Source organism: Ziziphus jujuba, chromosome 9 (assembly GCF_031755915.1).
Source record: "Ziziphus jujuba cultivar Dongzao chromosome 9, ASM3175591v1".
NCBI lineage: Eukaryota > Viridiplantae > Streptophyta > Magnoliopsida > Rosales > Rhamnaceae > Ziziphus > Ziziphus jujuba.
The window spans coordinates 26,181,070-26,205,644 of NC_083387.1; the positions used below are offsets into that span (position 1 = coordinate 26,181,070).

Sequence of the window (24,575 nt, forward strand, 5' to 3'; positions counted from 1 at the left end):
TCTTCGAATTGGGCTTGGAGATTCTTGTCAACTTGTGCTTGGACCAGAAAAAATTATCAGCTTAGTTGTTTTTGGATTGTATAGCCAGTAACCTTTTGACTCACTGCTGTATCCAAGGAATATATATTTCTCTTCCTTTTCATCAAATTTTTCTCTATATTGTGAGGGGATATGTGCGTAAGCTATGTATCCAAATATTTTTAAAAGTTGTACTTGGGGCTTTTGTTTGTGCCATGCTTCATATGGAGTTTTGTTCAGGACAGCTTTTGTTGGAGATCTATTCAAAATGTAGATGGCAGTGTTGACAACTTCTGCCCAGTAATCATTTGGAAGGCCTTTCTCCTTTAGCATACTTCTGGCCATTTCTGCAATTGTTCTATTTTTGTGCTCTACTACACCATTTTGCTATGGGGTGTATCGAGCAGTGAGTTGTCTTTGAACTCCATTTTTCTTACAATACTCCATAAATGGTTTAGAAATGAATTCTCCACCATGATCTATTTGGAGTGTCTTCAGTGGCTTTCCCACTTGCTTTTCTACGAGCGCTTTGAATTCTTGAAAGACTAAAAAAGCTTCTGACTTTTCTTTCAAAAAATATACCCACATCATTTAGGTATAAGCATCAACAAATAGAAGGAAATACCTTTTTCCATTCAGAGATGGAGTTCGCGTTGGTCCAAAAATATTAGAATGTACCAATTCTAATACTGCCTTCGCTTTCAAGGTATTTTTGGGAAATGACAATTGATACGAACCTAGGACGACCTGCTCCTAAACCCGTATTATATTAGCCCGGATCTTTAATTAAGTTCAAGTTCTAATGGAATGGACCTCAAACCCTAACCAACCTGTGGTTAGAAACCTTGGTATAATGTAGACGCCACAATAGGGGATGGAAAACCTATTGATAAGTCAAGCTAAAACAACCAATTCTCTAATGGTGTTTTAGGTGTTCTCAAAGAACAAAGAGATAATTAATCTCACAAGTATTTTCTTAATCAAATCAAAGTTGTAAAGTTCTATTATTAATGAAAAATAAGCCTTTAAATAGGCTTTGAAAGAAACAAAATAAACCCAAAAAACCCTAGGTAAAACAGGCCACACAATAAAGAGTTCTATGGTGGCCGGAATTCTCACTCCTTTCCTAATCTAATTTGGATTAATTAATTCCTTTATTTTGAATTAGGAATTAATTAATTTACAATGAAAATAATAAAATAATAACTTTCCTAAACTTATTTTTCCAGAAAATAAATAAATAAAAACTAAAAAGTAATGGTAATTTCCTAAAACAAAAAGTAGAATCAAATTAGGAAACTATAATACTAGCTTTTTGACTAAGTTGACTTTGACCAATCTTTGACCAAATTGAGCTCCAAATCAGCTTCTAAATGCTTTTTAGGATGCCAAATAAACTGAATATGAAGTCCCACACGTTGCCCATGCTTGGAAAAATAAGAAAAGGCTAATACAGTAAAATACAGTAAAGCCAGCAAGCAATACAGCAAATTCGGCCAAATTGTTGATGCTGTCCGTACAAGCCCTTTTTGATTGCATTTGAGGCTGCTTTAACTTGATTCCATGACCTATTAGGCATATGTATTGAACCCATGAAGCATTGGAACCATTTCATGCTTCCCGGACTCCAAAAATGTACCAAAACCGTCACCCGGGTCCGTATCGGCTTCCACCACTTGGATGCTTCGAATAGACTTTGTATCTTCAAGTATGGACAAGCTCTATTGAGATTGATTACCCTTTGTATAAATACTCCCAGGTTGCCCTTAAATCTCTTAATTTGAGCTCTTGTGATTGGCCTAGTCTTCATCCGTGTCGAGTCAGCACCCCAGCGGGTTATCGGTGGAGCGGGCTCGGGCGGAATCACATCAACAATTTATGCATTTTTCCATAGATGCATCCCTCACAAACTTTATTTATGTGGGCAATAGGAGGTAGGCCTAAAACCATATTTTTTTTCTTTTAATAATTTTAGACCATTATAATTTAAATGCCCATATCTTAGATGCCATAAATATGACTCATCCAATTTTTTACTTTGAAAAGCTAATTTTACATCATATGGCATAATAAGAGGAAAAACATTATTTTGATTCATTTTTATTTTTGCCACCAAGATGTTTTTACTTTTATCGATAATTGTGCTTTCTTCTTCATCAAAAATTACAGAATAATTCTTTCGGAGTAACTGGCCAACACTTAAGAGATTTGATGTTAAGCCAGGAACATAAAGTACATCATGGATGAGTTTAGAGTTACCTCCTTTTTTTATTGAGTTGCTTATTGAGATTGCAGAATTCTTTTCTCTAATATTGCAATTTGATTTGAGTGCTTGCTCCACAGGTTGGTTAGAAAACCTGCTCATTCTTTTTTCGTGTGCGTCAAGAGTGCCAAAATTACAATTTAAGAGGGGTATTAAAAAGTAAATAATAAATAATTTGTGATTTTGTATCAAAGTCGGCAGCATGAGGAAAAGTTTGATTCGGATACTTCATGGTTAAGAGAGTAGAAAATTGACATGTGTCTAAAATTAATGTAAGGAAGTCAAATTATTTACTAAAACCATAGCAAGTTGCCACACGTAAGCTAGCTTTAAATGTATTAAGTAGATAGTTAATAGGTTGACATGTGTACTCAAATGAGCTGTATTTTTACATGTATTGAACAGAAAAACAGCAAAGCATATGGCGGTTGTTAGTTTGAACCGCCTCTTTTAGCCTTATATGTATAGGCTTGTACCCCGACCAGTTTGAGATGATTAAAAAAGAGCCCTAACAAACGTGCATTCTATTTTCTTTTGTCCTTCTCTTCTTTTCAATTTTAAGTAGTCTCGGCCTCTCCTTTTCTCTTTACCAAATCGAATTATTTCAATCTCCTCTTATCCAACAGACTGGACGACAATTTCATTGAATTGTATTTGTTTGCCAACCTCAAGGACTTGGCTTTGTGATGTGAGGGTGGCTAATACTACTCCGTAAATTTACAGAGCTTGATTTTGATTGATTGAATAGAGAGGTATTCATAAATATTGTTCTTACCAGAAATATTAAATTTCTGTTAGGCTTCTACGTTTACTTCATAAATTTTATTTTGTCACGATTTGAGAAATGCTGTGTAGGATTATTGGCAATTAAAGATATTATCTTTGTATAAATAAGCTTGGGTACACTAAAGTTCCTTCATCTTAGCATTTACAAAATCAAAACCAAAGTACAATCAGGGGAGATGAAATATCAGAACATTTTCTTACCAAATGCCTCCAAAAACTTAGGATCACCAGCTGACTTGGAATTTGAAATTTGAAAGAAAGATAAACACACTGATGAATCCTTTTCCTTATAATTCTCAAATAACCTATGTATAGATCTCTTAATATTACAAGAGTTACACCTGTAGAGAGAAAAGTACAAATAACAAGAAATGAACGAAGAAAAAGTTGAAGTGTAAAGAAAAGCATAATTTTGTGTACTTAACCAATGTATATAAACAACTGTTAAATCGTTCAATTGTATCATGGCTATAAGACAAAAATACTATGTAAACCATATCTACATTATCTTAATTACAAATAATATCTGCATTGGTCTCATAGAGGAAAGTGTTGTTATTGCAACTGATTAATTTTTCTAAGCATGAGTGGGCAGTAGCAAGTTCATTACCAAGCTGTACGGCTAAACCCCATTGGCGAACACGCCAGCATCTATTCAGAACAACTTCCTCCTACAAGGCAGTAGTTCACATATGGGTAAGAGCCGATCAGCGTGAACCGTAATTCTGTACCAATCGACAAACCATTTCTTCTTGAGTCAAATCATTTGTTGGGTCATTGAACGAAGAGCCTTTACCTCAGATTTTGCTTCTCGAAGCTGTTTCACTACATTTGCGGCCCCATGTTTGAAGTTCTGATCCCAATGAAAATAAGCAAATCCATTTGAATAAAAAATACACATCAGAAAGCATTCAAACTAGGAGTATATGGATGCTACCGTAAAAGTGAAAACTGACAACTTATCAGCAGAGTTAGCTCAAGTTCTGAACGAAGGGCTGTGATTTCTTCTTATACATGTCCTTTAATTGAAATAATTGTTTATTATTTTTTGACTAAATTTTATTTTTAAAGTCCTGTAATCATCTACTTGTACATGTCCACTTTTCTTATCACGTTCCACACCATCTTAGTAGCCTGCTACTTTCGATGATGGAGGTTTTGGGAAGATCCGGATGCTCAAAACAAGTAGATTTGTTTATGATAAAGCTTTTTTTGAATTGCAACAACGCAGTGCTCTCATTTTTGATGCAAACTGGCTGCACACAAGAAAAAGAGCGAGTTGTGGTATTAAGTAGTGAGAGCATGGAAGGAAATTAAATCGAGCAGATTTTTTTTTTTTTCCCCTCATGTTGATATGAAAGATAAAAAGTTTTTGGGTAATAATATTGACAAAAGTTGGATGAGCGAAAAGAGTGAACATAAGGTCTGTATTTATAAAGGTTTCAAAAAAAAAAGAAAAATGTCTGCGTTTATAGACGGTTGGGAAAGGAAATAATAAACATAACAAAAGAAATAAAAATAAAAATCACAGACATGAAATTACTACAAGTAATTAAATTGTTACAACTACAATTTTCTAGAATTTCTTCTTTATTTGAATTGACTAATTGGATTTTTTATATTCCAAAATGCCTGCTTATCAATGTATGAATAGTATATTAAAAAAGGCGGCCTATTCAAATAAAAAACAAGGCATCAAATTCAGAAACTTTCACTATTATTTTCTTTAATGACAAATAAAAAGACTATTATTTTCTTTTTCTTTTTTTTTTTTTTAGTATTTTACATCGATTGAAAATTCTGCTAGCTGTAGAGATAATTGTTGTGATGTTATGATACCAAGCTTACTAAATCACGATTTGACTAAACAAAATTATCCATATCGCACAAAGTAGTAGAGAAAAATATATACATAAAAAATGATAATCTATCTTTTATTAACTTAAATTTTTAAAATAAAAAGAAATTTAAGTTTGTATCAAAGTTTAAAAATGACGACATTATATATGAAAGAGACTGTTAAAAAAATTATAACTCATCCTCCCATTAGTTTAAGCTATAATACAGGTTGGTTGATGTGGATTGTTGTTATTATTATTATTATTATATACTTTCTGATCCTATTTTTTTTTTTATAGGAATACTTTTAAAATTCTCATTGTGTATGATAATCTACCAAACCATCCTAACGCCGCTGAGTGACCTACTAAAAATTTGTTGACATCCTTTTATCTTCTTCTTCTTTTTTAATGTATGAAATATTGTATCTAGCTATTTGTTCAAAATAAAATAATACCAACAATAATTAACAGCCATATATAGATTCATATTAAATCACTTGAACAACTGTATAGCTTTATGACCAAAAAAAAAAAAAAAAAAAAAAAAAAAAAAGAAGAAAAGGAAAAAAAGCATAAATTATACGGCAAAATGGTAGCAATTATAAATTTAGCAACATATATGTTGGGAAACGCCTAGCCTTATGTCCTCCTCCTTCTCCTCCTCCTTCCATTGTGTTGCCTCAAGCCAAAAGTCATGAAAAACCAGAAGGGATTCTTTTTTATGACAAAATGCCCAATAATCATTCCGACCACTGCTCCACTACAATAACCAATCACAACAAATTTCCAATCCAATTCAAATAGACTCCTTGAATCTTGATCTTCTTCAGGATTCGGTGAATTTGGTGGGTGGGAGGAGGTATCAGAATTGTTACACTTGTTTGGCAATGGATCACCACATAACTCCAAATTTCCCTCATATGAATTGATTTCAAATGTATCAAACTGGTGACCAGTTGGAATAGGTCCCCCTAGAAAGTTATGAGAGACGTTGAAGACCGAAAGAAATGTAAGTTGTGCGAGTTGTTGAGGAATCTCCCCTGAGAGCTTGTTTTGTGAAAGATCCAATGACTCAAGTTCTCTTATGTTCCCCAAGGATGATGGGATGCAACCACTTAAATTGTTGTGGGAAAGGTTGAGAGCATGAATCCCAGATAAGTTCCCAATGCATTCTGGAATCCCTCCTTCAAATTTATTTCTGGAAAGATCAATCAATCCAAAATTTTCTCGGATCTTTTTATAGTCCATGATTGTACCTTTGTTTGTTATGGTGACCGAGTAATTAAATCCAAAATTCCAATGAACTTGCTTTGAATGGATATTTGAGCTTTCCATAATGTATGATGAATTAGTAGCATTAATACCTTTCATGGAATTCCATATTTTGAAGTATCCAGATGGCAAAATACCAGTGAAACTGTTGTCAGAGAGATCCGCGATGCGCAAATTGGGGAACTCATAATTGGAACCAAGCTTCTTTATAACTCCGTAGAGACGATTTGATCTTAATACAAGAACTCTTAGCTCTGGAAGAGTTCCATACCAAGAAGGAAAAACATCATTCAGTCTGTTGTCCCCTAGATTGATGAACTCAAGCATCGTACAATTAGACAGAAACCGTGGTAAAGGCCCTTCGAATTGATTTTGGCTTAGATCAATCATCTTCAATTTGCATCCACGATCACATACAGGTGGAATAATACCATGAATAGAGCTGTTCCTCATATTCAAGAAAAACGTAGAATTAGTAAGATTTCTCAAACATTGTGGAAGCACGCCAACTGAAGGGAAGGAAGATTGCAAAATGATGGTGAGACTTGGCCACTAAGTTCATTGTTTGGGATATCATACATGATGATGGATGGTGGAGGAATTGGCAGTGTTCCTTTCAGCATGTTAAACGAAAGGTCTAAGAAACGAAGACTAACACCAGGAATGACAAGTTGAGATTGGTCAAAGCCTATCAAATTATTATGAGAAATGTCTATACTCTCAACAGTGGCCATGCTTGTGTTCCACAACCAACTAGGTACTTGGCCAGATAAGTGGTTTCCACGGAGACCCAAGTTTATTAGGCTATGTTGATACCTTAAGAAATCGGGGAAAATAAACACGTAACAAAAATCCAATCCTAAAATTTCTAACTTAGGAATACTTGCATTATGAGCACTTCTCGTGAGCACTGTTAATTTATTATACTGTAATTGGAGCGAAGCCAGATACTTCATTCCCAAAAACATGTCAATATCCACTGTGCCACTCAACTCATTTATTGCAAGACTAAAAAATTCGAGATTCCTTAGTCTAGAAAATGAAGGAGGCACAGCACCTGTTAGAAAATTACTACTGATATCTAGCATAGCTAATTGAGTAAAGTTTGCAAACCAAGAAGGAAGTTGACCAGTTAGCCGATTATCTCCAAGATCTAACCTATTCAATTGGGTCATGTTTTGAAGTGAAGGAGGAATTTGACCACGGAACTCCATTTGTGAAAGTGAAAATACCTTGAGAGGACAACCACTGTGGAATTCGTGTAAAAACCCACTGAGACGTTGGTTGCCATCGAACTTAAGAATTTGTAGGTTTGGAAGGGAAAAAACAGCCTTTGGAAATTTACCATAGAGTCCACAATATTTTAGTGTTAGAGACGTCAAAGAAGATAAATTTCCCAAGAAAGCAGGCACTTCAGAGTTGATATCAACATAACTTAGACGTAGATGTTCTAGCTTAGTCAAATTGTGAACTAAGCTACTTACATCTGGCTTGTCAAGTTTCAATAATTCTATTTCAGCAGAGAAATCAGCATTACGAGACAAATCAAGCAAAACCAAATTCGAGAGTTGCAAAATTTCTGAAGGGACTTGACCATAAAGAAAGGAGTAAGAGAGGTTGAGATGTGTTAACCTTGAAAGATGGCCTAATGCAGACGGGATTCGAGAGTAGTTGAAATCATTGAAAGCAAGGTTAAGCATTTGGAGCTGAGAAAGGTGGAAAAGAGTGCTGGTGGAGTTGATGGAACCATAAAGGCAACTGCTGCTGAGATCAACGCCAATTACATGTCCACTTTTCTCATCACACTCCACACCATCCCATGAGCAACAATCTTCGGCCCCTTCTTCTTTCCACGATGTAGTTTTGGGAAGATCGGAAGGCTCAAAACAAGTAGATTTGTCTACGATAAAGCTTTGTTTGAATTGCAACAAGGCAGTGTGCTCATCTTTGTGGCAAAGTGGCTGCACACGGGAAAAAAGCAAGTCATGGTGAGTATGATATAAATCAATAAGAGCATGGAAGGAAATGAAACCAAGAGAAACTCCATTTTGAAATTGCTAAAGTTGGATGAGCAAAAGAGTGAACAAATGGTCTTCTTTTATAGACAGTATCCCACAAACTTTTGTGATAATGTTGGGTGAAATTAAGCCAATACTATTGTGGAAAGAAAAATCAAAATATATGAAATTTAATACTTACAATTAGTGACTTTTCATCCCCCCCCAAAAAAAAAAAAAAAAAAAAATACAACTACAGATTATTACTCTTTTGAAAATTCAAAAGAAAAGCCCACCAATCACACGAACAGAGGACTACCTCCTACATCAATGGGTTAAATATACTTGTCCATAAATTTATTAACATCACAGTAACCTATGGATATTTTTTTGGGAACGGAAAATTATTTGAAGAAGTCAGTCTATTTTGTCTTCAAGAAGACTATGTGAGAAGAGAAGCACCACACATTTTATCTTTTTGCCTGGATTCGAAATCAAAATATTAATTGTTAGTTAGGCCTACAAAGCTTAAATGAAAATATCTCAAAAAGACTTCACTGGATTTTGATTTAGTACACCTAATTAGGGGTACAGAGAAAATCTAGATGAGCTACCAAATAAACGTTACACAATTCTATTTATAAAATATTAACAAAATGTTGTTAAACATTTTTTGTTTGTTAATTTCTTTTAAGGTTCCCAATGTAGAGTTCCCAAAGCTTCATGGGGTTTCCGATCTCCGGCAGTATTGGACTGAAAAATTGGTTGATGTGGAGGAGGTGGATGGTAGAGGAGATCAATAGGGATGGATACAAACTGATCCGAATTGACCAAACCGAATTGATTCGGTTTGTGGTTTTTAACCTTGATGGGAAGTCCTATTCAATAAAATCTACTTCTTTCACTTTTGGTTTTCTTAGCTAGGGGATACAAAGAATCACACACTTGTTTTGCAGTTCATATGATGTCATATTTCAATTCTAACCTTAATAGGAGGTACGTAACACTGCAAATATCAGAAATTTGTAAGATTAGCTTCGTATGGAAATGTTTCGTTTTAGAGATATTCGCTTTCTATGAAAGTTATTCCAGGATTCCTAGTCCTACAAATGAATATATGGCAGTGAATGACATAGAAGCCATCCCAAAAAACAACTGACTGTAAATCAACTGAAGTAGTCTACAGTGACTAACTTAAATTGACAGAGTATTTTACAACAATCCAGCAGCGGAAACTGTCAAACTAATATTTTTTTGACAGATATAGCAGACAATTACATTCAATCGACACGATAAATATTAACTACTTCATTTACAGGCTTTTGAGTTTTGGTGCCAAACAAATATGGAAATAAAAAGAAAAAAAAATTGTTTTTCAAGCGTGAGGAATAATGGGCCTGAAATTTATGAAGAGTCATAGGAATTCACCGCTGAATCAACTTCTTTCCTGATTGAAACTACCACATACAAATGTATATAGTTGTCCAAGAGTTGTGGAAAAATGAAACCGAAACTCCTAAATAAAGTGAACGCTAACAAAACTAAGGACCCCTTAATTTCGGCCATTCTATTAAATATTATAATTACATCCAAAAAATAACATTATTGCTTTCTACAATTTATCAAGTAACTATACATATATATATATAAGCTCAATTATGCTAAACTAGGATCAATGAATCAAGACGAACCCTCCAGAACTTGATGATGAATTCCCACTCTGTCTCCGCCAGAACCACAAATGCTGCGATCAAAACAGCGTAACCCCTAAATATCCCATCGAAAATCTACAATAAACAATCTCAAAGTTAATCTATAGCTGCACATTTACACTCATATCTGTAAAACTATAAGAGAGTGAGAAACAGAGAATTACATCAGATCTGTCTTCGAAAGATCAAACGGCGGAGAGAGCATTAACAGATGCTTGGGCCTTAATTTGAATTTTCCAAATTAATATTTTTAATTATTGAAATAATATTTTTAAGAGATTAATCTGTGACATTAGTGCCACATTGATTAGAGATTAAAGAGCCACATGACTATCACATATATAAATTGAAATTATTAAAAATGGAATGTGAATAATCCTACTTGGGAAACGTGTAATGCAGTCGAAAGTAGAAGCTTCATTAGCATTAAGGAGGTGCCTGAATATCAACACACATCCATAAGACAATTGGATAGCTTAGTTAATTTTCTTAATAATTCAATTGTTTATAATTGAATCAAAATTTTATTTTTAAAGTTCTTTAATCATCTACTTGTGAAGTCCCACATCGATTGAAAATGCCTTTCTCTTAACAGGCCTTTTAAAACCTTGAGGACTGGGTTGTAAAAGGATTCTCCAGGCCTTGGGTTGTAAGAGGATTTTTCAGGCTCAAAGAGAACAATATCGCATGCAAATGGATTGTAAGAGGATTCCCCAGACCCAAAGAGAACAATATCCCATGGATTGTAAGAGGATTTCCCAGACCCAAAGAGAACAATATCCCATACGGATGGGCTGGGCTGTTACACTACTTATGCATGTCCACTTTTCTTATCACGTTCCACACCATCTTAGTCGCGTTTTTGGGAAGATCCGAAGGCTCAAAACAAGTAGATTTATTTATGATAAAGCTTTCTTTGAATTGCAACAAGGCAGTGCTCTCATTTTTTATGCAAAGTGGTTGCACACAAGAAAAAGAGCATGGTATAAAGTAGTAAGAGCATCGAAGGAAATCGAGCCTAAAAATTATTCATGTTGATATGATATTGATAAAAAGTTTTTGGGTAATAATACTGATAAAAAGTTGGATGAGCAAAAAGAGTGAACATAAAGTCTGTATTTATAGAGGTTTCCCCAAAAAAAAAAAAAAAGGTCTGTGTTTATAGACAGTTGGAAAGGAAATAATGTACATAACAAAAGATATAAAAATAAAAATAACATACATGAAATTACTATAAGTAATTAAATTGTTACAACTACTATTTTCTAGAATTTCTTCTCTATTTGAATTAATTAATTAGATTTTTTTTATTCCAAAAGGCCTTCTTATCAGTGTACGAATAATATATTAAAAAAGACCTGTTCAAATAAAAAACAACCCATCAAATTCAGAAACTTTCACTATTATTTTCTTTAATGACAAATAAAAAGACTATTATTTTCTTTTTTCCCTTTTTTTTAAAGTATTTTACATGGACTCAAAATTCTGCTACCTGTAGAGATAATTATTGGGATGTTGTAATACCAAGCTTATTAAATCACGATTTGATTACTTGTTCGAAAAATCAAACAAATGAACAAAACTGCCTATATCACACAAAGCATTAGAGGAAAATATAAAAAAAAATAATAATAACATATCTCCTATTAATTTAAATTGATAGAAAAAATAATAATTAAATTTAGTAGTACAATCCAAAACTAACGAGATTATATATAAAAGGAAATGTTAGAAAAAATATAAAAAACATGATAACTCGTCTTTCTATTAGCTTAAGCTATGATACGGGTTGAATGAGCTTAATTATTGGAGATGGATTATTATTATTATTATTATTATTATTATTATTATTATTTTCCCTCTAACACAATGAGGCTACCACATCAAGGGGCCACTTTCGATATCATCCAACTTTGAAAACTATCCGACCTACAATCTCTGTTGTTGAGTCACTGTTTAATAGTAGGTCTTGGTCTTGGTCTTCAATTGAGTTTGTGAGTAGAAGATCTAAAAATAATATCATACTTAGGATAATTTATTTTTTATAAAGAAAATATAATATGTATTAATAAATTTTATAATAACGTAATATTAAAATATTACATAAATCAAAATATAACTTAACAAAAGAGTGAAAAACAAAAATCTTCCATTAAACTGGAACTCTAATAGCCAGCATGATCTGGATCATATTTTATGTAATGACTTATCTTTTCCATAAAATTTTATCCCATTCTAATTTCTAGAGTGAAAAAGTCATTGAAAAATTACATGTATAGACTATAGAGATTGATAGATGGCTAGAGGTAAAGAAATTAAACATGGGAGAGACTAAGCAAGAATGTAGAGAAATGAGACTAAAGCAACCTGGCAGTTGAAGACTGGGTGCACCCCGACATGTAGCGATTCGATTGTTTTCTTCCACTGCCAAGTTCGCTAAGTTTTCTTGCAACGTCCCTTTTAACTTTCTGGATGTTAGTCCTTGTTGGGACCATGCGTCTTAGGTGGATAGGACGGTATGATGAAGTGGCAACCGTTGATTTGATTTAGGATGTTAAAGAGTGCTTTACATTGCGTCTGAGTCTGACCGTTCATTGGCAGATTAGTCTCAAGCTGCATGGCCTTATATACCTCAATTTTTTAATTTCTAAGGAGAGAAATTATCAAAAGAGAGAAATTTATATTGAAAAAGATTTTTAATCGCAACTTTTTTAGTCTTGTTGTTTTTTCATTATATATTAGAGTCGTTGCATAGAAAATGTGGCACCGAGGCCTATTAATAATCAAACACTCATCCTATCTATTTAATAGGATTACTTATAAAGTTTTCATTGTGTATGATAATTTATGTAACACCCCGTTCCAAAGTACAATGGAAACTTTCCAACTTTGACCGAGGTTGACCGTTGACCGTTGACTTTGACCGTTAGCCGTTGACCCAAGGGGTCAAAAGTTGACTTTTTGACCCGATTGGAATTCTAGGTTGACTGAGGTACCGTTACGAAGTACACGTTGGCACGAGTTCATAGACTAGTAACATGTCGAAAACAGAGCTACGGTTTGAAAGTTATGAGCAAAACAAGTTGAGGTCCAAACTGTCCAAGGGATACCGGAGTTGACTTTTCTATTCATGCAAAGTTGAGCTTTGACTCATGTATGGTTGTGAAGTACTCGTCGATACGAGTCCATAGACTAGCGGCACGTCCGAGTTGGACATGTGGTTTGAAAGTTATGGACTTGTAGAGTTTTTCAAATACTGTATTATTTTAATATTATTTTTTAAACGTGTAACCATGTGCCACGTGTGACTTAATAAATGTGACCATGTGTCACCATGTTGAGATGCCACATGTCAACCATGCTTAATGCCATATTATTTTATTATTGTTATTTTATATAATAATATTATTTTAATATTATTTAATTTATTTTCTTTTTCTTTCTTTTTCTTTTCTTTTTCTTTTTTTCTTTTCCCCCACGTGGGAAAACACGAGCCCAGCCACCCCGAGCCTCTTCTTCTTCTTCTTCCTTCTTCTTTTTTTCTTCTTCCTTTCCTTTCCTTTCTCCCTCTCGGCCTCACCGTTTTTGTTCTCACCGGCCACCGGAAGGATCCACGCGCTGGCCGAAGTGAAAGCCCGCAGCTGGGCAACACCGGCGGCCAAATCTCCAGCCTAATGGCCAGCGGACGCGCCGGGATCGGCCTCCAACGCCGGCGGCCGGTGTGTCGCTGGTTTGCCGGTTTTCCGGCAGCCACCGGTCATGCAACCGGTCCTTTCCCACTAATTTGGACCCTCTGATTCCGATTCTGAGCTCCAATTAACTCAATTCCCATCGATTTGCAAGATACGAAGGGGTCAAGATTGGCCGAAGCTTTCCGGCCAAATTCCGGCCACCGCAGGTCGAATTGAGATCAATGGAGGTCGGTAATGTGATCCTCGTCTCACAAGTTTTCCATAGACATATAATTTGTCAATTTTGGTTAACGTTTGTGTTAGACCCCCCGGGTACCGGGTATTATTTATCCGAATAAAATATTAATTTATTTGACTGTGTGTGAATTGTGTTCTAGGAGCACGGGTGAGTCGTGGAATTGATCCCATGGAGGATCTTAGATTAATTGCGTGCTCCAGGTGAGTGATCCACCTTCAAATTAATTTCGGGAATTAAATTTGCGAATATTTTGTGTGAATTGAATATTTGAAATTTATATTCTATGTGTCAAATATTTAGTGGATTTATATGTGGAAATTTTGATGCCCATATTTGAATAAATTAAATCATATTTTGATTTTTGACAAATTATGAAAATTTAGATTTTATGGAAATTTGATATATAGAGGCATTGTGATTTTGATATTAATTGATTTATTGTGGAAATTATTGGTGGATTTATTTTGATTAAAGAAATATGCATTATATAAATTTATGCAATGTGGAAATTATTTTATGGTATTGAGGATTGTGGAATTCAATTATATATGAAATTCTTGTGGTTTTAATATTGTTTTTGGGCATGATTTGATTTTTAAATATTTCAAGGAAAAAGATTTGTTTAAGTTGGTGGTTTCAATTTTTATAATTATGCCCATGGAACATTATGTGATTTAATTTATTATATTTCAGAAATATTTATGCCATTGGAAAATTTGAATATTTAAATTGGTGGAATTGAGAGTTGGTGGATTTGAAAATTACGGTATTTATGCGATGAATTTTTGACGATGATTAAAATGGAATTGTGGGAAATTTACGGGTTTAATTGGATGGAATAAACCCGGTATATTTATGAAAAAAATTGAGATTTTGAGATGTATTAATTTATGATTTTTAGATGCACCATACACTTACTGGTGTTTTGATATATGGATGTGGTTAGTGTGCACATGGATGTGATTAGCGCAGGTGGGTGTGTCAGGACCCGTCCAGAATTCCTCCCCCGGAACCTTAGACAAGCCCTGATCCCAGGGAAATACCACCGAACCTTCCAACGGAAAATCCGGCAGCACCTACCCTAAGGGTAGGACTAACCAAAAATTTACCTGCACTGAAAACACACTTCTAAAAACATCCCCTTATTCCTCCCACGTTACTATAGATTGGTTCCACAAATTTCAGCACTTCAATATAAATGCAGTAATCCAGTGCGAAAATAAAACAACTACACGTCCAATACAGTATACAGAGCATTATACAGATAAATGTGGAATTTATACAATGACAGATAAAAAGCAATACAGGATGGAGAGGAAAAAGGGAAGAAATACTTCTTGAACCTTCGGCAACGAACTGAGACGTTGGGCTCGCCCCGGACAATCAACGTCTCCAACCTGGACCTAGGGGAACGGAATTTAAGAGTGTGAGATGCTAATCATCTCAGTGAGTGACCCTATCTACTATACGATATAATATCACGATAATAAGTATATAAATAATAATTAATTGGAAATAATAATTTCTCTCAAAACCCTTACAATTCTCTCAGTTGGAAAAGTTTCCCTTTTAAACCCTTTTCACAAAACCTTTTGTTCGTATTCCCCGAAAACCAAGACATCAAATAAATACCAGAAATGGTAATAATTATATTTTTAATTCCAATACAGTTTTAAAACAATTTATTATTATTATTTTTTAAAACACAGTTCTGAAAATCATTTGATGCACCCACTATATACCAGTGGCGCCAACAGTACCCAGCGTCCCGAGGTACCGCCAGACAGGAGGTTATAGAAAGAAACCGGCATACGGTCGCGTGGCGTCCCACTGTGGCGCTGCTAACCTGGTGTCCCGGCCATGGGGGGTGGCCTACCCTCATCCGATGGCAACCACAGGACAACCTCATAATATCAACCGCACGCTACTCACACCCACCTGTGCGCTAATCACAACCGTGTGCACACTAACCATATCACATATAAACAGAACACCAGTACGTGCACGGTGCATCTAAAAATCATAAAATTCACAAATTTAAATTATATAACAAATTCCACATTTTTGCATAAATATAGCGGGCATAGTCCATCCGCTTGAACCGGAAAATTCTCCACAATTTCTTTATAATCAACACCATAAATTCCATGATTTTCAAATCCACCAACTCCTAAATCCACCAATTCAAATATCCACATTTTCCCAATAGCATAAATAATTCTCGAAACATAATAATTAAATCTCATAATATTCCACGGGCATATTTTATAAAAATTGAAATCACCAACATAACCAAATATTTTCCTTGAAATATTTGAAAATCAAATCGTGCCCGATTTAATATTAAAACCACACGAATTTCAAAATCCTCAAAACCATAAAATAATTTCACATGGCATAAATTTGTAAAATACACATTTTCTTAAATCCAATAAATTCACAAATAATTCCACAATAAATAAAATAAATATTTGGCACATAGAAATTAAATTCCAAATATTTAAATCACACATAATATATTCACCAATTAAATTCCCAAAATTAATTTGAAGGTGGGTCACTCACCTGGAGCACGTAATTAACCCATGATCCACCACGGGATCAATTCTACGACTCACCGGTGCTCCTAAAACACAATTCACAGACAGTCAGATAAATTAATATTTTAATCGGGTAAATAATACCCGGTACCCGGGGGGTCAAACACAAACTTTAACCAAAATGGTCGAATAATATACCGAATCGAAGCTCGTGGAACGAGGATCACCAATCCGGTCTCCATCGACCCCAATTCCGTCGGAGGTGGCCGGAATTTGGCCGGATTTAAACTTGAGGGATCTTTCAAACGGTGGGGATTTTGGGCAAATTAACCTCGGAAATGGACTCAGAGGGGTCGAACATAGTGGGATAGAGGTATGGGACGGGCTGGGTTGGTCGGAAATGGCGAGAATTGCAGGAAAAATTTCACCTCGCCGCCGCGACTTCGTCGGCCCGATCTGGGCGCGTCCGGTGGCGGCTGGCCGGGAGATTTGGTGGCTGAGGTCGCGAGGTGGCGGGCTACACCGGTGGCCGGCGCGTGTAGCATTCCGGCGACTGAAATCCGGCCAAACGCCGGTCAAACAGGGAGAGGGAGAGAGTCTAAGGAGAGAGAAAGGGAGAAAATTTTCTGCATTTTGTCTCACGGGCTCGGGGAAGAAGGGAAGGAAAGGGAAAGGAAAAAAAAAGAAAAAAAGAAAAAAGGAAAGTGTTTTCCCACGTGGGGAAAAAAAGAAAAAGAAAAAGAAAAAGAAAATAAAATATATATAAAAATAATTAAATAACAATATTATTATTTAAAATAATAATAAAAATAATTTGATTTTTAAACATGGCTGACATGTGGCATTTCACCATGGTGACACATGGTCACCTTCATTAAGTCACACGTGGCACGTCGTTATACGTTTAAAAATAATAATAAAATAATAATTAAATAATACAGTATTTGAAAAACTTTACAGGTCCATAACTTTCAAACCACATGTCCAAATTGGATGTGCCGCTAGTCTACGAACTCGTATCGATGAGCACTTCACAACCATGCATGAGTCAACGCTCAACCTTGCATGAATAAAAAGTCAACTCCGGCACCCCTTGGACAGTTTGGACCTCAACTTGTTTTGCTCATAACGTTCAAACCGTAGCTCCGTTTTCAACGTGCTACTAGTTTACGAACTCGTGCCAACGTGTACTCCATAACGGTACCTCAGTCAACCTAGAATTCCAACCGGGTCAAAAAGTCAACTTTTGACCCCTTCGGTCAACGGTCAACAGTCAACCTCGCAACGGTCAACAGTTAACACCCCTTCGGTCAACGGTCAACGGTCAACAGTCAACCTCGGTCAACGTGCAAAAATTCAAACATGGTTAGGGATGGGGTGTTACAGGTGTGAGTAGCGCGCAGGTGATTTATGGGGTTGTCTTGTGTTTGCCATCGGATGAGGGTAGGCCGCCCCTCCATGACCGGGACACTTGTTTGCAGCGGCGCGATGGGATGCCACGCGAGCGTATGCCGGTTTCTCTCTATAACCTCTTGTCTGATGGTACCTTGGAATGCTGGGTACTGTTGGCGCCACTGGTATATAGTGGGTGCATCAAGTGATTTTCAGAACTGGGATTTTAAAACAAATATTTTGAAATTGTATTGGAATTAAGAATATAATTAATACTGTTTTTATTATTTATTTGAATGGGGATTTTAAATTGATTTAATTTTCCCTTTACATAATTATTCAATAAATTAATTTCTTTTAATTATAAATTTTGGATGCTTGACTTATTATATTTTATTTGATATTTAGTTGAATAAATTGATGTCTTGGTTTTCGGGGAATACGAATAAAGGGTTTTGTGAAAATGTTTTAAAAGGGGAACTTTTCCAACCGAGAGAATTGTAAGGGTTTTGAGAGAAAATATTATTTCCAATTAATTATTATTTATCTACTTAATTATCGTGGTATTATAATTGTACAGTAGATAGGGTCACTCACTGAAATGATTAGCATATCATATTTTTAAATTCCGTTTCTCTAAGTACCAGGTTATGTCGGTATTCATCCGGAGCGGACTTGATCTTCATCGCTGTCTTAGTTCGAGAAGTACCTTTGTCCTCATTTATTGCAATTGTAATATTTCTCTCATCCTTGTTGTATTCTATGCTTAATAATATTTCATGAAGCTTTGTATACTGTCTCGGACATTTATGTATTATTTATGCACTGGGTTACTGTTATTCATTTGGAGTGCTGTAAATTTGTGGAATAAAATTATAGTGTTGTGGGAGGAATAAGGGGACGATTATAGAAGTGTGTTTTCAGTGCAGGAAATTTTTGGTTAGTCCTACCCTTAGAGGAGGTGCTGCCGGATTTTCTGTTGGATGGTTCGGTGGTATTTCCCTGGGATCAGGGTTTGTCTAGGGTTTCAGTGAGGAATTTTGGACGGGTCCTGACAATTTACCATACCATCCTAATGCCGCTGAGTGACCTATTAAAAATTTGTTAACATCCTTGTATCATTTTTTTTTTTTTTTTGGGTATGGTATATGTTATTGATAAAAGGTTGGATAGGCAAAAAGAGTGAACATAAGGTCTCTACTTATAGACAGTTTTCCAAGATTTAGTGATAATTAACGTAGAAAGAAATAATGAACATAACAAAAGAAATAAAAATAAAAAATCACATACATGAAATTACTACAAGTAGTTATATAAGTTACAACTACACTTTTCTCTCTATTTGAATTAATTAATCGGATGTTTTTCTCCAAAAACGTACTAATCAATGTGTGAAATACATACATATATATATATATATATATATATATATATATATATATATATATATGTATATATGAAGGCCTATTCAAATAAAAATAAAAATAAAAACAAGACATCATATTCAGAAACTTTGACAATTATTTTCTTTTTCTTAATTTTTTTATTTTTATTTTTTAGTATTTTACATGGTTTGAAAATTCTGCCAGCTGTAGAGATAATTATTGGGATGTTGGTGATACCAAGCTTATTAAGTAACGACTTGACTACCACTAATTGTTGTTTAAAAAATCAAACAAACGAACAAATTTACCTATATATCACACAAAGAGGCTACCACATCAAGGGGCTACTTTCGATATTGTCCAATTTTGAAAACTATCCTATGTATAATCTCTTTCGATCGTTCAGTCACTGTTTAATATAGGTCTTGGTCTTGCCCTTCAATTGAGTTTGTGACTAAAAGAACTAAAAATAATATTATAACTTATAACAAATTTTTTATAAAGAAAATATATTATATATTAATATCTTTTATAGTAACGTATATTAAAATATAACATATATCAAAATATGTATAACTCAACAAAACAGTAAAAAAAAAATTGAAAAATTACATGTAGAGAATGATAGTTGGCAAGAGGTAAATAAATTAAACGTGGAAGAGACTAAAGCAGGAACGAGATAAGTGAGTTATTATCTAACAGATGTGTATGTTAGTAAAAGCAACTAAAAAAAATTATAAAAAAAAAAAAAACAAATATAACGTTTTCTATACAGGCATGTCATCTTTTGTACTATTTTTCAAAAATTTGAAGTCAAAGTCGTCCACTTTCTCCAGTGGAAGAGATGAGAAGAGAAACACCACATATATTTCTTTTTAATTAGCTTATAATTATACGTATTTTATATGGACATATGTTTCATATAGCAATTGTTGTGCCTTGTAAATTGGTTTATGACTCAACAGTCAACATTATTGAATCCATATATCCGTTGCCTAGCTTTCATCTCTCTCAACTCTTCTTTCGCATCGTTGATGTAATTTTTCGTCTTTGGCCCACATATGTCGAAGTCACAAAAGAATCCAATTAGCAAAGGAAATATCATATAAGACTCCAATGTATAGCTTGATTACCACACCTGATTAACGTGTGAGCCTACCTCACTGTTGACAATATCTGATCATTTTGGACCCTAAGATGCAGATGTTAAATTACCACTATTCCCTCCAACTTAGGACTTTTGGCCCTTTCTTTATTTTATTTATCTATTTAAAAAAATTTCCCGAGCTTTGACGTGTTGTCTAGGGCATGAAAATAAGCTTTGTTGGCATTATTCGACTACAGGACATTATTTTGTGAAGTCTGGTTATTGGATTGGTCAGATTGGTGGATCTGAGTGGGCATGGCATCAGCAAACGTAGTGGAAATGATCAATCTGGAAATTGATGATATTCCAAATTATAAACCCCTGTGGTACGTACGAACATAGTTTGTTGTGTCACTGGAATTTTTGTGTACATGGTCGTGTGTGTGATTTGTGTAAGGGGGGAGAGGAAACATTATGGGAATGTAATAATGCATGCAAAAAGGCGGTTTGGAAGGACGTTGATTTTGTGACATGGAGTTGCATACTTAGGATGCAAGTTTCTTCTTTCAGTAAAGGTTTGCTCTGGGCTGAATGCTTGTACCCGCAGGGCTATTGTTAGATCGGGATATGAATTAAAACAGAAAAAAAAAAAAAAAAAAAAGAAGAAAAAAGAAACCTCCAACTTTTCATTAAGAAACACTACTCCATCTAAGATTCAGAAGAAGACAAAAATTAGATAATTGAGAAGCTAAAACATAAGCTGGTTTGTTGGGTCCTAAGCTTGGGAATCAATTAGCATGTCACGGAAATACTAAAACATGAAAAAGATTATTGCCTATTTGTATAATTAATATGAGCTAATGTATTTTTGGAAAAGAATGCTAGTTGTAGTGAAAGAAACAAATATCAATATTAATTGGATAATTATATTAAAAACGCACTACAAACCAACCATCCATTGTAGTCTAGATGGTCAGGATATTCGGCTGGGTTCGAGCCCCGGCAACGGAAACATATAATGTTTTTGAAAATTAGGTTCAGAACCTTATTTTATTACGTACTGAAACAAACTGTAACATTAAAAATAGCAAAACTTAAATATAAACTAATATTCATTTTGAAAATAATGTCCTAACAATTTTTTAAAAAATAAACCTCTCTGAGACCCTGAGAGGTGGTCCCTCAATGGTTTTAATTAATTTACTGATATAGTGCCAAAAATTTTTATTTGTTTGCATAATTGTTTGTTTAGGTGGTCGGCAACAACACGCATAAGACTAGTCGGCTGGAAAACAGCAAGGACATTGGCATCAACCACAAAAGTTGAATTTCTGATGAACTCTCTGATCAGCAAGAAAACGACATGAATATTTCTAATCAGTTTGAAGAAAAATAGAGGAAAAAAAGAAAAAGAAAAAGAGTGTTCGACATCTCATTTTCCACATTGGCATATTGACTCCAAATATAGAGTTTCATGGTCACAACCACCTTTCTTTGTTTCATGGAAATTGCATATTCAAGGTTAATTGAGTGCAATATTTATGACACCTATTGTAAGCAATATTCAATTTCTTTCAATGAACTTAGTTATACCAAACTTTTTGTCTTTCGTTGTGTGGATTGTAATATTAATATCCAATTGTTAAGCGGTCCATTGCCATGCACAATTAAAACATAAATATCATGTCCATCCTTCCCTTAACTCTTGTTGATTCAATCATCGAAGATGATTCAGATGAATTTTGTTGCGATCTTGGTAAAACTGAAAGAGATTATAGAATCTGTGTTCATTATTGTGCAGACTGAAAATTTAAAGCTCATGTACATTGCTTAATTTCTGAGGTATGTGCTTGCATCTAGAAAATAAGATTGTTTTTTCCTATGTTTTTTTCCTAAATATATTTAATTGTCTTTCTCTCTTAGTTTTATGTATTGAATTCATGCTATACAGATTGCGACATTTAATTTTAGTATAGCAATACACTTTATAGGGCTAAGAAAAAGAAAATATGTATACGCTTGCATATGGAAACTGGCCTTAGAATTGGAACAAAAATATGTAATGCTAAACTTTGAAAAACAGGGCAAAACAGGGGAAAAACAAGAAGCCGCGGATAGCAAAGAATTCTTCACCTTCAGGGGAAAAACAGTTCTCTTTTTATCTTTTTTTTTTATTTTTTTTATTTTTTCATAAACATTTTTGTCTGCCCCCTTTCAATTAAAAAAAAAAAAATGGCGTGGCATCTGTGGGGAAAAAAAAATTTAGGAATACAAATTATTTTTGAGATCATGGATAAAACTAAAATAAAATTTATTTACTTTTGTCTTAAATTTTCGGCCAGATACTCTGCCTTTTCTTCGGACTTATTGTCCAAAGTTGAATATATGACACTTACTTGTTCTCATCATTTAACCACCTCTTCTGGTGATCGTTAATTTGAATTGTACTTTGATTGTGGATAATTATGTAATGAATGATTTATTCATATTGAGCATGATGCCGAAAACCAATCTAGAAAAGAAAAGAGAACTATGGACAAAAAAAGAAAAGAAAACAGAAAAACAAAAGATTTTTTCATGAGTGTTTATGCATAAAAGAATATACACACAGAATAAGAGCTTGTTTGGCTATCTATTTTAAAAACTGTTTTTTATTTTTAAAAATAGAAAATTGTTCTCAAAACAAAAATATTTGTTTGGTCATCAGTTTTCAAAAATTGTTTTGAGAGAACAAATGGAAAAGAAAACAATAAAAAAGTATTTTTTATAGTTTTCAAAAAAATTAAAAGTATGCTGATTCACTGCATCTGCTACTTAAGTGATTACAAGTTAATTCTCAAATTATAACTTGTGTTACAAATTAGCCCCTCAAAGGATATGGTTTTAAGTGGAGGGATTAACGGTGTAATGTTTTGACTAATTCAAGTGCTAAAGTACCAAAAAATATTATTTAAAGACCAATTTATAAATGACAGTATAATTTGGGATCAATTATATAATTTGCCCTTAAATTTTAATGACAAAACAATTATTTGATCCTCTTTTGATGATGAAACTTTTTTCTTGTTTTCATTTATTTTTCTAATAAAAATGTTAAATAATATTAATTAATTCAAAATCTATTCATATTCAGAATAAATGTTTTACCAAAAATTTTAAATATTTTATATAATATGAAGTCATTTAAATTTATTTTGGTATTTCTATCTTATGTAAAAGATTGTTCAATTAATTATTGGAAAAAATATTCAGCCCGATATTTTAGAAGGTAAGTTTTTATTTATTATGTTTGATTTAGATTTTAAAAATTTTCTAGTTTATTTATTAGATATCCAGAATCCAAATGGCGTACTAAATTTACCATTTTTCTACTTCCAATAATGTTTAAGGAATTTGTGCTTCAAAAGTGATTCAAAGATAAAGTTTCTTTGGTGCATATGGAGATGCCTTCACTGCATCACGGTTGTTTTGTCGCTGAAGACATTCAAGCAAAATGGGGGAGGTCTGATTCTTCAACACCTAGTTTAGCAAAATTGGCACCAACCGTTCAGATGTTCAATCTTGGTAGAAGATTGTCACTTAGGCTTATGAATATTTTACATTATGATGCAATTTCTGGGATTTCTTCTTATTATTATTATTTTTACCTTATTTCTGGGAGTTATTAATATTATTATAATTACAAAGGTAAAATAATGATGTATAATGCATATATGCCGGCGTCTGATTTTGAATTCTTTACTCAATTTTCTGATCATTATCAGGAAATCTTTTTTGTCTCAATCTACTACTATAATTGTTATTTGTGAATATTGTGATTATACTAACGATTTTTTTTTTTTTTTTTTCTCTTGGTTATAGGATTTAGAATGACAATTGAACAGTCGATAAACCTCAGAAAGATGATTCCTGTAATAGTTCAATCCCTTGAAGAGATGGGTCCCCAAAAAAAAGAGTGCAGTGATCAATTGCGGAAATAGTTGTTTAACATATAACGCTTTACATGTCTACTTTTCAAATTTTACTTGTAGTACAAGGAAACTCCAGTTAGTTTTTTTTTTTTTTTGGTGGGTAAACTAGGAAACTTTAGTCTTTGAATGACAACAATATCAATATTTGGTTTACTAGAATCATCCATGTGATTAATCTCCAATTATTACCATTATCACATTATGAATTCCTTGTTACATTATTTCATGAGATACACATACATAAAAGTCGTTGGGTTGAGATTACCAACACCTGTCAGAGCCCAAAAAAGAAAAAGAAAAAAGGAAAAAGGAAAAAGGAAAAGAGATTACCAACACTGGGACATATGGAACTTTCAAAAATTTTTTTTTGGTTTTTTTTGG

The 24,575-nt window shown here is 33.9% G+C and overlaps 2 protein-coding genes across 2 annotated transcripts; both read right to left on the reverse strand.

Annotated features, from left to right (window-relative positions):
• Positions 1-5,547: 5,547 nt before the first annotated feature.
• LOC125424237 (receptor-like protein 33) lies at positions 5,548-6,633 on the reverse strand. Its single transcript, XM_048481051.2, has one exon. It carries the CDS (start codon positions 6,631-6,633, stop codon positions 5,548-5,550), a length of 1,086 nt encoding a protein of 361 aa, XP_048337008.1.
• Positions 6,634-6,665: 32 nt separating this feature from the next.
• LOC107427890 (receptor-like protein 6) lies at positions 6,666-10,014 on the reverse strand. Its single transcript, XM_048481052.1, has 3 exons — positions 10,009-10,014; positions 9,869-9,964; positions 6,666-8,141 (listed from the first exon to the last, which is right to left on the reverse strand). Exons 1-3 carry the CDS (start codon positions 10,012-10,014, stop codon positions 6,666-6,668), a joined length of 1,578 nt encoding a protein of 525 aa, XP_048337009.1.
• Between the last annotated feature and the right edge of the window lie 14,561 nt (positions 10,015-24,575).

Coding starts and splice junctions, on each gene's coding strand:
- LOC125424237 (XM_048481051.2), bottom strand. CDS start 6,633: ATGAGGAACAGCTCTATTCATGGTATTATTCCACCTGTATGTGATCGT.
- LOC107427890 (XM_048481052.1), bottom strand. Junction 8,142..9,868: donor TCATCATCAAGTTCTGGAGG/GTTCGTCTTGAT, acceptor TCCCGTGTGCAG/CCACTTTGCCACAAAGATGA.